The 14,671-nt window shown below is 43.5% G+C and overlaps 1 protein-coding gene across 1 annotated transcript; it reads right to left on the reverse strand.

Annotated features, from left to right (window-relative positions):
* Positions 1–362: 362 nt before the first annotated feature.
* Positions 363–13,596, reverse strand: LOC129053242 (adenylate kinase isoenzyme 6-like). The gene is given in 3 exon segments (XM_054545364.1): positions 363–909; positions 13,090–13,243; positions 13,359–13,596. Coding segments are annotated over 3 exon segments (939 nt in total).
* Between the last annotated feature and the right edge of the window lie 1,075 nt (positions 13,597–14,671).

Raw genomic sequence — 14,671 nt, forward strand, 5'->3', positions numbered from 1 at the left:
ACTGTTAATCCATTTCTAGATCTGATCTAGATTATTTTCTTAATTATTTATTTATTTATTTATTTTTATTTCTTTTGAGATGGAGTCTCACTCAGTTGCCCAGGCTGGATTGCAATGGCGCGATCTCAGCTCACTGCAAGCTACGCATCCCTGGTTCATGCCATTCTCCTGCTTCAGCCTCCTGAGAAGCTAGGACTACAGGCACCCACCACCGTGCCCCGGCTAATTTTTTTTTTTTTTTTTTTTTTTTTGTATTTCTACTAGAGATGGAGTTACACCGTGTCAGCCAGGATAGTCTTGATCTCTTGACCTGGTGATCCACCCACCTTGGGCTCCCAAAGTGCCAGGATTACAGGCTTTAGCTACTGCACCCAGCCAATCTGATCTACATTATTTTCTGGCTCTTCTGGTATATTGCTGGGCAACTGATGCACGATTTCTTCCTTGTGGGATGTTGTGGCTTCTTCATAAAGGACTTGAATAATCTCACACTGAATATTGTCTGTTAGAGTCTTCTCATTATAACCCCTTGTTTCAAGTCTTTCATACAATACATTGGTATCTGTCCTCAGCACAAAAACTACATGAAACCAGCATTTAGGGAAGAAATCAAAACAGTGGTAATCAACAATAACTCCACCTTCTCTCATTTGGTTATCTAACTCATCAACTACTCTGTTTTCATCTAAAATGTGACAATCATACTCTTCATCATAGCCATCATACAATTGCTCCTATCAAGATAAATCACCCACATCAATGTATTTCAGTCCTGATATTGATGCAAGTTCTTTGCCTAGTATGGTTCTTCCAACCCGTGGGGTACTGGTGAGCAGGATGCTGAGAAGCAATGATGGCTTGCCGCGATGGCTCTGAGTGCCTTGTTCACATGTCCTTTGCACTATTGTTCTTGGAATTTCCAAACGAAATCCCAATGCCTCTCAATACCTCCACAACACCCTTCACACATCTTTGATTTGAGAAACCACATATTTATTTAAAAATTACATAACATAGAGGTCTCCAGAAATGTGCGCAGATTTCCCCAGATTCCCAAAACTAATGAAAATTAGTCAGATCATGTAGGTTCTTACAGATTCTGGGAGGACTTTGGTTTTCAGTGTGAATGCACTGGAAGATTCTGGGAGGGAGAAAGGAAGCCATAGAAGATTGAAAAGCATAGTAAGCATGGGACAGGAACATGTTTCTCTGTGACAGCAAGAAAAATAAAATTAGGCTTTTCTAAAACAATTTCCATTAGAACAGAGATGACCAAACCATATTTAAACTCTGGCTTTCTCTGTGACCTTTGGACCTCTCCCATGGTTTACATGCTCATTTTTTTTCACCTTGCTTTGTATATGGCTGTTGCCTCCTCTCTTTTCACAATGCAGGAATTTTTTCTTTGCTACAGACTATCCACCAGAGTTTTTTTTTCTTCCCCACAATAGTAATTGGGCTCACCAGAAAATGCCAAACTCCCAGCATCTTCATCTGGAAAGAATTAAAGCTGTAGTGTATGCGTTGAAATGTTTTTCCTTTCAAGAGATTGCCTAATGAATAGACATGGAGTGCTGAAGCACATGATGGAGTCATACAGATAACAGTTGTGTCTGATGAGAAGAAAGAAAACTGCAGCACTAGAGAGGCTGCAATACCACAGACAGTCAACTGGGGAAGAAAATAGGTAATCAATCTAAAAACAGTGAAACAAATTATCTTTAACTGAGAACTACACCCAGATTTATAGAAGACATACCGAGAATGCATCTGTGAAGTGCCCAGAATCTATAGCCTGGCTGATTGCTGTCAATATCCCCCTTTACTAAGGCAGGTTTTTTTTTTTTTTGAGAAAGAGTTTTGCTATGTAGCCCAGGCTGGAGTACAGTGGAGCAATCTCAGCTCACTGCAACCTCTGTCTCCTGGGTTCAAGCGATTCTCTTGTCTCAGTCTCCTTAATGGCTGGGATGAGAGGTGCACACCACAATGCCCAGCTAATTTTTTTGTATTTTCGGTAGAGACGGGTTTTGCTATGTTAGCCAGGCTGGTCTCAAAATTCTGGCCTCAAGTATCTGCACGTCTTGGACCCCAAAGTCCTGGGATAACAGGATGAGCTACTGTGCCCAGCCATGGCAGGCTTTAAATGCTAGATTTGATGTACATTGTATAATTTTCCAGATCTTATAAAAAAATTACAATTCATATGAAGAAGGTGGGAAATACACTTCACTGGAAGAAACAGAATAAATATCCAAAAGTTGACTCTTAAGAAATGAAGATTTTTGCATATCTGATAAAGAATTAAAAAAAATTAAAAGTTCTTAGTGAAGAAAAATAAAATAAAAATAAACAATTGAATAATATTTAAAAATAATAAATGACCAAAATGTGATGTCAACAAAGAGATGAAACCTTTTTCTAAAAACCCAACAGAAATTGTGGCATTGAAGGATCCAATAACTGGCATTTACAAATTCACTACAGAGACACAATAGCAAAAAATGAAGCAAAAAAAGAATCAGAAAATTAAACATATATTATTCACAAATATTTAGGCCTGGAAACTAGTTTTTGGAAAAAAATGAGTGTGAAATATGAGACTTACTGGACATCATCAAGTAAACCAATATATTCAGAGAAAGAGTCTTATAAAAAGAATATAGGAAGAAAATGACATAAATGTTATTTGGGAGAAAAAGAGGGGATGCTGAGAACCTTACACGTTTCTGTGATGAAACAAAAAATACTAGTAACCAAGAATAATTGATCTGGAAAACACTGTACTTCAAAAATTAGAAAAAATAAAACGTTTTTAAGTTTAAAATAAAAAATCTAAGGTTGCTTACTACTAGAATAACCCTAGAAAAAAATGCTTAGGATAGTCAATTATGTTGAAACATTAAATGATGCTGGACAGCATCATAAAGCCATAAGAAAATATAAAGCTCTCTGTTAAATATAAATATATACACTGATATAAAATTTGCTGTTGTAATAATAATGGTGTATAAAATTCTTAAATCTCTGCGAAAATACACACAATATATAGCGATATAATTTGTAACATTAGTAAGAGAGTGGTGGAAGTAAAAATCAATATATTTTGTATGCTGTTAGCTTGAAGTTGAAGGCAAAAGCTGTTTGCCCTGGGGACCTTAGCACTGGGCAAGGGATGAGATAAAGCTGCCATTTTGTCTCCCTTAGTTTTTCCATCACCCTCTATTCTGCATAGGGATTTTTCTTGGTCTGGAAGAATAGTCAGTGTGGCCAGGCTCTGTTCTGCACAGACAGACAGGTGTAGGTAGGCATGGCATGTATAGAGGGGGCCTGAGATTCTAAAAGGAATTAAATATTCAAAAAGTGGAAAACTGAGAATTTTGGGAAAGATTCTCAGGGCTTTGGGCTGGGTAAATCGCAAGTCCTTGCTTCCAGCCATGCGGTTTCTTATCAGAGTTGTTGGGGCCATCTTCCTGCAGGTGTGCCTTAGGGAGACATTGCAGGAGATTTAGCCAGTGCTTATGGTCCATGAAGAAATGCGTCACTGCACCTGCTTCTCACTGCACCTGAACAGTAACATGCCAAAACACTTCCCAGGGCTGCAAAACAGTGAGGAGTTGCAGGAGGTCTTGGGGCTGTGTATGAGGGAAGGCTGGATTGGAAGTTGGGTAGACTGCCCAGAGGAGGGACCCCAAAGGAAGGGCCAGGCAGCACTTCCCCAATCCTTGGAAGTCTTGTGTCACAGATAAGCATGTGAATGTAGGGTTGGAGCACAGACCTCCTTCTCAGCCTGTCACACCAACACCTTATAACTTCATAGCCCACAAGTTAAAGAGCAGAGTTGTGATTCTAAAAAAAATCTGGCAGTACCAAGCCAGGCTTGATATCAGCCCAATCAAATTCTGTAAAGATAAATGATGTCTTGTGGGGAAAAAAAAAAAAAAAACTTAAAAAGATTCACAGTATTTGAGTGAAGAAATCTGCCCAGTACAGCACCAATTGCTGTGGTGAGATTCACCTGGTTGTAAAGCAAAATCTCTCATGTACTCATATTCCCTGGGGAAAAGCCACTCATGTTCCCAGGGTTTACCTGCTTGCTAAGAGGAATTGTGGAAAAGATTTGTAGCTCAATGGTGCCCGTAGTTGCTCACAGAACCTTTCTTCTTTCCCAAAACAGCCACCATTAAAATTCAGTGAAACACACACTGGAAGATAGTCCTGAAGTTGGAGGCCCTGAGGAGTCCTCAGCACACCCCTGCATTAGGGCTGCCCAAAAAGGCAGCTCTAAATACTCCACCTACCCAAGACACTAGTGGACAAAAAGCAGTTAGCCTTGTCTGCTCCTCAAGACCCACATGTGATTCAGAGGGATTTGGCAGAAGATTCTTCATAAGAAAGGATCTCTGCCCACCAGCAGACAGGAGAGTGTGTTTGTGTGAGAGTATGTGTGTGTGTGTGTGTTGAAATTAGAACCCCAACTAATGTGTTCCTTATGGAATTTGAAAATGGAAGCCTAAAGTTGAAAATTAAAATCACCCAAGAAAGCATCTTGCAAACTATCTGTGCTAGATGCGATGTTTTAGGGTACAGGGCCCTGGTAACATCCTACATCCCTCTCCCTGAAAGAGCTACACACACTATTCAAGGCCTGCTTCCACATAAGTCACTCCCAAGAGCATCTTAAGAGCCTGGACCCATCTGCCAACTTCAGCAGGGCTGACTAAACTGCTTGTTTTTCCCGAGTATCTTCTCCAATGACCTGAGAGGTGGGGGAGACATTGGGGCCAGGATTGAAAAGAGGGAAGGGGAGCATGGAGGCCAGAGGCTGAGGACCAGGTTTTCCCACCTGGAGGGGTCTGGCCTAGAGGCACTCAAACCAGGGTCAAATTTAGGTGGAGACAGCTGGCCTTGGGTGGCCCTGTGCTACCACCAGCCTTGAGTCCCTCAAACAGTAGGAAATGAAAGAATGGCTTGGAGATGAGCCTCACTGACTGTGTGCCTCCTGAGTACATCTTGCCAGTGACCCAGGAGGGACCATGGTGTCTCCAGAGCCAAGACTGGAAGGTGGAACTCCCAAAGGGAGCAAAGAAGAGGGTCCTAGGTGAGATGAAGGGCTTATTTCTACTTGACCATTCTTGAAGTGCTTTCAGTGCCTAAAAGTGATTAGCATGAGCATCTGGAACCCACTTCCTGGAAACTGCAAGATGCAAGGGGATTTCATGTACCTCTTTGTAATTACAGACTAGTACAAGAAGGGCCCCATCACTGCATCCACATGGGGCTTTTACTGCGTCCAGTAAGTCTCTGCCAGCTCCCCACAAACTCCTGGGATGTCATTTTTTCTGGGTCTGTGGACAGACAACCAGGGCACTTGCTCAGTGCCCACTTCCTCCTTGTAGGCCTACAGCCTATTGCTCAACCCCAAGCCCACTAGCCCTTGCTTCCTAAGCCATTCCCCACTGGAGCTGCTCAAGTACCACAGCCTGAACTTCATAAAACACTTTGTCATGCCAAGAAAGAAAAGGTAAGGCTGCCGGGCATGGTATCTCATGCCTGTAATCCCAAAACTTTGGAAGGCCAAGGTGGGCAGATCACAAGGTCAGGAGTTTAATATCAGCCTGGCCAATACAATGAAACTCCATCTCTACTAAGAATGCAAAAATTAGCTGGGCGTGGTGATGCATGCTTGTAGTCCCAGCTGCTCGGAGGCTGAGGCAGAAGAATTTCTTGAACCCGGGGGGTGAAGGTTGCAGTGAGCTGAAATCATGTTGATTCACTCCAGTCTGGGTGACAGAGTGAGGATTCTTCTCAAAGAATAGAATAGAATAGAATAGAATAGAATAGAATAGAATAGAATAGAATAGAATAGAATAATAGAATAGAATAGAATAGATAAAATAGAGTAAAATATAAAATAAAATATAAAATAAAATAAAATAAAATGTAATGTCACTGTTTCATCTCCCTCTGACATGTGTCAAGTTACAGGGGCTTATGGGATGAACCAGCCAGCCAAAACTCCAGAGTTTCTGCCCAAACAATCTACCCCCACTGCTTGAGTTCCCTCTAGGGAGCTGTCAGTATGACAGGGGGCATCCCTGAGAGTGGTGGCCATTTGCTTCTATCTGAACTCAGTGCAGATTATCGGGGCAAGAAGATCCTACAGCAGATGGAAGTCTCAGAGAAGTAGATTATGGCAGTGTTCTGGGCTCAGTGGGCTGTGTATTTCCCTCTCCCCCGATTGTCACGAGTTCCAGAACCACACACTCACCCAGATCACTGCTCCATTGCATGTGTGCAGCTGGATGGCTCCCCAGGCAGAGGCTGCCATAGACCGCATGCACACAGAGAATGCCTACACCTTGAGGCTGTACTATGAGGAGAACATTCTTGAACAGGGTCATGCAGACTGATCCTGCCCTCAGTGTCTAGTACCCCCTTCCTCCTGTGTACTAGACAGAATTCTGTGCACTTTCCTGGAGGCTCCATGCTGGGTCTGTTCATTTGGAAGTTTGAGGTTGTCCATAGGCAGGTAACAAAAGAGACTTCTCCTCCATTTGGAAAAAAAAAAGAAAGAAAGAAAAGGGAGACTTCTCAGAGCACATTGTGGGGCACAGGCTGAGCCTTTGCCTCCCTCCCTTGTCCCTCTATGGTCCCAGGACTGAAACAAGGAGCTGCAGACAATGAGGGAACTGCTCTGCAAGAACTAGCCTGAGTGGCTGCTTCAAAAAAGAACCACAGTCAAAGTGCCTACAGACCCTAGTGACTGACTGGCAGCCTCAGTCCCACCTACCATCTGCAGGCAGGTTTTCTGGCTGACAGAATGAAACCAAGGAAAGCAGGAATGAATCCAGCCCTCTCAGTCACCCCGAAGGCTGTCTGGGGTTCCCTGCAAGGCCTTCTAGCTTTCTGCTTCTTGGAAGACCACCCAAGCATCTTTTTCTGGCCTTGGAGACTTTGATTCTCTGGTAGAAGAAGGCCCTACATTTCACTAGGCTAAGCGGCCAGGTCCATCCAGCTCTCCCCCTTCACTAACAACCAATGGGCTCTCACCTGGGCACACACTGCCCAACCTTGGCCCTTCTAAGGCAGGAGCTCATTTGTCTTACAGGTTCAGCTTACTAGGGCTTAAAAGTTATCAGTGCTGTTATTAAGATAGAGAAATTAGGGGGAAAGAATTGCCTTGAAAAATTTCCCCTAATCTTACCTTGGAGATCATCAGCACAGGTGACAGCATAGGCAGGGCTTCTGAGGATGCTGGGGGAGAGTGCCCAGCCTGTCCAGTAAGCTGGTCCTTGCCAGAGGTGGCTCATGACCCAGGCCCTGAAAGAAGCAGACAGACATCCCAGCAAGGATCTGGGGTGTATAGATCAGGGCAGCCCAGGCACACTGATGGTGGCTTGGCACTACCTCCCATCAAGAGGTGTCACCACAGCTGACCCTTGGAGCCAGGGGGTGATTTTCAATGTGTGCAAGGCAGTCAGCTCCATCAGCTGTACAGCCTTCAGCACTCACTTCACCTTGGACATCTCACCAGAAAGCAGTGGGTACCGGCCAATGCAGAAGCTTTGCAAAGTGGGACAGAACATCATGGTGTGGGGGATCTGGGGCCTGCCTGCTCATCTGAGCATTGCTTCCTGAGGGTGTGCTTTGCAACCAAACAGTGACTGTTTTCATGTTGTCTATTTATTTATGGGTTTAAAATATCCTAATATTTCATTTATACTAGTTTCAGGCTTGTATTTGTGTATTTGTAAACATTTTATTAGAAGAAAGATGGCTTCAGACAACAAAATTTTAGAAGATCTTAAGGTGGCATAGACTTTCATGACACAACAGCTACTGTTGACCTCTTTTTGCTACCTTTGTGCAAAGTATACACAGAAAGTGCAGCCAGAGGTGATGAGGCCAAGTGTCTAGAGCAGAACTGCCTGGGCTTGCTTGCTTGTCTGCCATCAGGTGGACTCTGGCTGTGAGGCGGTTCCCACCCTGGATCTACACCCCCCACCCCCTCTCCTGAGTAACCAACACAAGGCAGTGCTAATTAGCGGGTGAGTGATGGGCATCAGGAACCCCAATACCATCTGGGAAGATTTGAACGTCATCTAGGCTGGGGCTGTGGGGGGCAGGAGCTGTGGCTCTCTTCACTTGTTATGGCACCACCCACAGTTGCATCTGCCCTGTGCTGTTTCTCCAGGAATCAGCTGCCCATGGTCCTGAGCCTGTCATGCCATGCCTGCTACCTCACACTGCTTGTGTTTGAAAAAAACATCCTGAGATGGTACTGCTGGATGTGAGCACTGGCAAGAGGACAGCACCTATGTCCTGGGGGATTAGGAGTGGACCAGATAGCTCCCGACTGCCTCTAGAACAAGTCGGGGCTGGTTCTGCAATTAACGACATCTCCCAAAAGATGTGTTGGCAATGGCTCAAGGAATATTTGATGCAGAGGTCTAAATGAAGACACATGAATGGAGTGTGTGGATATCAATTAGCAGCTGGCAAACAGGTGCCTCCAAGGCCTCATCCTCCAACAACTGTGGAACATGCCCAAGCCATGAGTGTATACACCTAGAGTGAATACATCTGGCTGCTGCTTTTGCTGCCATTATCCCCAAGCTCAATCTCGCTTAAAATCTGGATTTTAAATAGAAAAGATAAGAGGCTTTTCTGTGTCCTGGAATAGGAAGCCAGAAACCTGTGTAGGGGTGGCACTGGGTGCACATTAGTTTTGTGACAGGATGAGAGTTGCAGTGGTTTTTTTAATCATGATAGGCCTGGTCTGGTTGTAACTTTGAGTGATAGGGAGGGAGTCAGCAGTGGTGGACATGTAGACATCTACGTGCCCAACCCTGGCCTGCCTGCCCTCAGACATATCAAGAGGCACCACCACAGGCCCTGACTTGTCTCCTTACTCCTTGTATATCAGATGGGAATACCCAGAAGCTACAGTCTGAATGTATTATTCTCCCATTTTGACCTGAGCCACCTAACACACAGTGAGGGTGGGTGGGTGAAGGGCCCAGGGGAAAGCAGGGCTGGATCATGGATCCTGGTGGAAATTTAGTGATACAGGAGTGGTTGTCACCTCTCTGTGGAGCCCAGCTCCCTACCTGATCCTTGCCACACAGCCCCATCTACAGAGACCAGCTCTGGCAAGTTTGGGGATCCCTAAGGCCCGAGGCTGCTCCCTGTCACCCCTGTCTGTGCTCCTTATCTTTCCTGCTGTCAGAGCCCAAAATGAAGGGAGAGGTTGATGCCCTGTGAGCCTGAAGGAGTTGTTTCTGTCTGGGGTTTTGCATAGAGTTACTTATCAATATGCTCTGTCCAGGTGTCATTGTGGATGCGCACTTCTTCAAGATGGAAAACCAAGTCTCACTGAGTTGCAAGAGCCATACTAGCCCTTCTCCACATCCCCCACTGTGGGCTTTCACTTATCTCCCATGCTTGAATTTTTTAACATACATATTTTTATATATATACACACACACATACATACACATACAGGTCTCACTCTGTCACCCAGGCTGCAGTGCAGTGGCTGAATCATGGGACACTGTAGCCTCAAACTCTTCAGCTCAAGTGATGCTTCCACCTCAGCCTCTCAAGTAGCTAGGACTGCAGGCAAGCAACGCTACACCCAGACAATTTGTAAATCTTTTTCTAGAGACTGAGCATACTTATGTTGCCCAGAATGGTCTTGAACTTCCGGGATCAAGCAATCATCCCACATTCAACTCCCAAAGTTTTTAGATTGCAGCTGTGAGCTACCAAACTCAGCCAAAAATATATTTTTTAAAGAACCGTTACATCCAAATTATGAGTTATGATCGCACCACTGCTCTCCAGCCTGGGCACCAGAGCAAGACCTTATATCCAAAAACAAAGCAAAATGAAACAAAAAAAATACTTACAACAAAATTAAACTTTGAAGATTGTGTCATCTGTGTGCAGCCCTGCCCTCCAAGCTATCAGAGTTAAATATAATGATTATTGAGAAAACAGTTAGATAGTATTAAGAAATTTATGTATATTCTCCAGCTGAGACTGAGTTATTCTAAATGTGGCCCAAATATTTTCTCACCACTACCTTCAGAATCTAAACTAGCAAGTCAAATCAGAGAACCTGCAGAGGACAGTTGGTCATTTTCAAGTAGAAAGAGAATTATCCCCTCGACGAGTTGGTGGGTGCAGTGCACCAGCATAGCACATGTATACATATGTAACTTACTTGCACATTGCGCACATGTACCATAGAGTCTAAAGTATAATAATAATAAAGGAAAAAAAAAAGAGAATTACCCCCGTTAGTAAGAGTAATACAGTGATTCTCAAAAACAGAAGTCAAACTGAGATGCAGCACAGTCAGGTCACAACTACCGTGGCATAACCTCCTCACACAGAATGGTTGAGGAGCCTTTCTTAGATTTGCAAATTTGGGCAATATAATTCTCGCTTATTTATTCCCAGCCCTTGCTTCCCACCTGATTCCCAATGGCCACCTCACGATGTGGTCAGCAATGGTGTGCAGTGTGGTAAGAGAGGGGCTCAGGGATGGGACGAGGGTCTTTACTACCTTATCAAAATGCTTAAAAAGTTGTGAAAAAAGTGTCCAAATGTTCTACTTCCTACCTTTAAATAGCTGCTAAGATGTGTTATGCAACAGATCAAGGAAGGGGAAGAACAAATGCATTTCAAGTCTCAGCTCACTTCTTAATTAGCTGTGATACTCTGGGCATGTGACTCCAACTATTTGAGCCTGTTTGCCTGTTCACCCAAGACAATCCTAAGCAAAAATAACAAAGCTTGAGTCATCATGCTACCCAACTTCAAACTATATTACAAAGCTATAACAGCCAAAACAACATGGTACCAGTACAAAACAGATATATAGACCAATGGAACAGAACAGACACCTCAGAAATAACACCATGCATCTACAACCATCTGATCTTTAATAAACCTGACCAAAACAAACAAAGTGGGAAAAAAATTCCTATTTAACAAATGGCGCTGAAAAAACCAGCTAGGAATATGCAGAAAACCGAAACTGGACCCCTTTCTTACATCTTGTACAAAGATTAACTCAAGATGGATTAAATTTTTTTTGTTTTGTGGGTTTTTTTTGAGATGGAGTCTCACTTTTTTGTCCAGGCTGGAGTAGAGTGGATTGATCTCGGCTCAATGCAACCTCCATTTTCAAATAGAAAGGGAAATACCTTTCTAGCAATTCTCCTGCCTCAGCCTCCTTAGTAGCTGAGATTACAGGCACCCACCCCTACATCTAGATAAATTTTTGTATTTTTAGTAGAAACAGAGTTGCACCATGTTGACCAGGCTGGTCTCGAACTCCTGACCTTGTGATTCGCTTGCCTCAGCCTCCTAAAGTGCTCAGATTACAAGGGTGAACCACTGCACCTGGCTGGATTAAAGTCTTAAATGTAAAAACCCAACCCATAAAAACCCTAGAAGAAAACCTAGGCAATACCATTCAGGACATAGGCATGGACAAAGACTTCATGACTAAAATACTGAAAGCAATTGTAACAAAGAAAAATTGACAAATTAGATCCAATTAAACTAAAGAGCTTCTGCACTGCTAAAGAAGCTGTCATCAGTGTGAACAGGCAGCCTACAGAATGGGAGAAAATTTTTGCAGTCTATCCATCTGACAGAGGTTGAATATCCAGAATCTAGAAGGAACATAAACAAATTCACAAGAAAAAAACAAACAAACAATACCATGAGAAAGTGGGCAAGGGATATTAACAGACTCTTCTCAAAAGAAGACATTTGGCTGGCTGAGGTGTCTCGGGCCTGTAATCCCAGCACTCTGGGAGGCTGAGGCAGGAGGATCATGAGACCAGCCTGGCAAACTTAGGGAAACCTCGTCTGTACTAGAAATACAAAAAATTAGCTGGGTGTTTGGGTGGGCCCCTGTAATCCCAGCTTCTCATGAGGCTGAGGCAGGAGAACCGCTTGAAGCTGGTAAGCGGACATTGCGGTGAGCTGAGATCTCACCACTGCACTGCAGCCTGGGTAACACAGCAACACTTCATCTAAATAAATAAATAAGTAAATAAATAATAAAAAAGATATTTATGTGACCAAAAAACATAAACCTTATTATCACTGGTCATTAGAGAAATTCAAATCAAAACCACAATGAGATACCATCTCACGCCAGTTAGAATGGCAATTATTTAAAAGTCAGGAACCAGCAGATGCTGGTGAGGCTGTGGAGAAATAGATATGCTTTTACACTGTTGGTGGGAGTGTAAATTAGTTCAACCATTGTGGAAGACAAAGATCTAGAAAAAGAAATATCATTTGACCCAGCAATCCCATTACTGGGTATAGACCCAAAGCATTATAAATCGTTCTACTATAAAGACACATGCACACATATGTTTATTGCAGGATTGTTTACAATAGCAAAGACTTGGAACAAACCCAAATGCCCATCAATGATAGACTGGAGAAAGAAAATTAGGCACATATACACTATAGAATACTCTGTAGCCATAAAAAGATGAGTTCATGTCCTTTGCTGGGTCATAGATGAAACTGGAAATCATCGTCCTTAGCAAACTAACACAGGAACAGGAAATCCAACACCACATGTTCTCATTCATAAGTAGAAGTTGAACAGTGAAAACACATGGACACAAGGAGGGAAACATCACACACTGGGGCCTGTCTGAGAATGGTCAAGAAAAGGGACAGCATTAGGAGAAACAGCTAAAACATGTGGGGCTTAAAACATAGATGGCGGATTGATAGGTGCAGTAGAGGTGCACAGTGGCTCATGCCTGCAATCCCAGCACTTTCTGAGGCGGAGGTGGGTGGGCCATCTGAGGTCAAGAGTTTGAGATAGGTGCAGCAAACTACTATGGCACATGTAAACTTATGGAACAAACCTGCACGTTTTGCACATGTATCCCAGATTTTAATTAAAAAAAAAAAAAAAAAAGCACTAAGGCTGATGGGGAGTGGGGGTAGGGGCAAGCGTGGGGGTAGGGGCGGGAGTGGGTGTGCCCTGGAACTTTATCCAGTCAGTGTAGGTGGCGTGGGAACCGCCCAATCAGGCACGCAGTTGGAGAGGAAGGGAGGGCGTGGCTTCCGGCGTTTGGCAGGAACTTTTTCTCTCTCTTGTACGGGAACTTGGGAATCTTCTCCACGTTGGGAGCTCCAGGAGACTTCCTCACAGTCTCTGTTAATAGCTCACAGTCTCTGTGATGCATAGCTAAGATACGAGGACATCCTGCAAGCTGTGAAATGGTGAGTACGGGGGTTCGGCATCCCAAGAGAAGAGATCAGGCTGTGAAACCGGCAGTACCTGCTCCTCCACAGTCATCTACGAGTCTCCCGTGCAGCTTGGCGGTCAGTCCCCTGTGGCCGCAAGATGGTGGCTGGGCCAGCAGCGGGGGTCCCCGCATCCCACCTCGTGCAGTCCTGTCCTCTCCCTGTGCGGAGTTCTGCTATGCGTCCACAGCCCCGAATACTCTCCAGATTGTTCAGGGATCCCAGTGGGTCATAAAGGCCGAAAAACCGACTCCGAGTGTGCGTGGGAGGAGCTGCGGCCCCAGGGATCTCCATTCTGTCTTATTAAAAATTAAAGGGAGTCCAGCCAGGAGCCGTGGTTCACGCCTGTAATCCCAGCACTTTGGGGGAATGAGGCAGGCGGATCACGAGGTCAGGAGATCTAGCCCATGCTGGGTAACACAGTGAAACCCCATCTCTATACATGTATGGATATATTTCCTGACCCTTAATTATATTCCATTAATGTGTATATATTGATCTCTTTTCTACAACTTGGCAGAATTTGATTATTAGTGTTAACAGTTTTATTATTACTTAGGATTTTAATTATATATGTAAAATTATAACATCTATGTGTAGAAATAAGCTTATTTATTTTCCAATTGAAATGTTTCTTTTCTTGTATTGCTCAATTATTCTCACCTGATTTGTATTGCAATTTTGATCAGAAGTAATGAACGCAGCTATCTTTGTCTTGTTCCTGATCTTAAGGAGAAAGCTTTTAGTCTTTCACCATTGCATGTAATGGTAGTTTTGAGGGTTTTTTTGGTACTTTTTAATGTTAAGGAAGTTTTAGTCTATATCTAGTTTACTAGATGCTCTTATAGAAACCTTTCGGATTATGTCAAATTTTTTCTCCATCAATTGAGATGATAATTTCTTTTTCCTAAAAATCATTCTACTGAGTTGGTATATTGCGTTGACTAACTGCAGTTGTTAGAGTGAGAAAAATTGGTTTACGTCTTTTAATGTTTTAAACAATTCATCAGTGAAGCCATCTGATTCTCGACTTTTCTTGTTAGTATGATTTTGATAATTTATGCAGTCTTTTGCTAGTTACAGTTTGTATTAGACTTATTCAGGGAAATAGAAGGAATAGAACAAATATCTACCTCTATGTCAATAACTATGTCTGTGTTAATATGTGGGACAGAGCCCTTTTGGGTTGTCATGGCGGTATGTGCACAGGTGGTCTTTCTCAGCGATCTCTGGGCTGGTTTAGAGAACCCTCTGTTCTTCCACTCACCTCATTTCAGTGCTGGCCCTTGTTGGCAACAGCAAGCTTCTGCCCTGCACCAGAGGAAACAGAGTGTGACCGGATTAAAACTTTTTTGTCAATCTCCTGTGT

This window comes from Pongo abelii, chromosome Y (assembly GCF_028885655.2).
Source record: "Pongo abelii isolate AG06213 chromosome Y, NHGRI_mPonAbe1-v2.0_pri, whole genome shotgun sequence".
Classification (NCBI taxonomy): Eukaryota; Metazoa; Chordata; class Mammalia; order Primates; family Hominidae; genus Pongo; species Pongo abelii.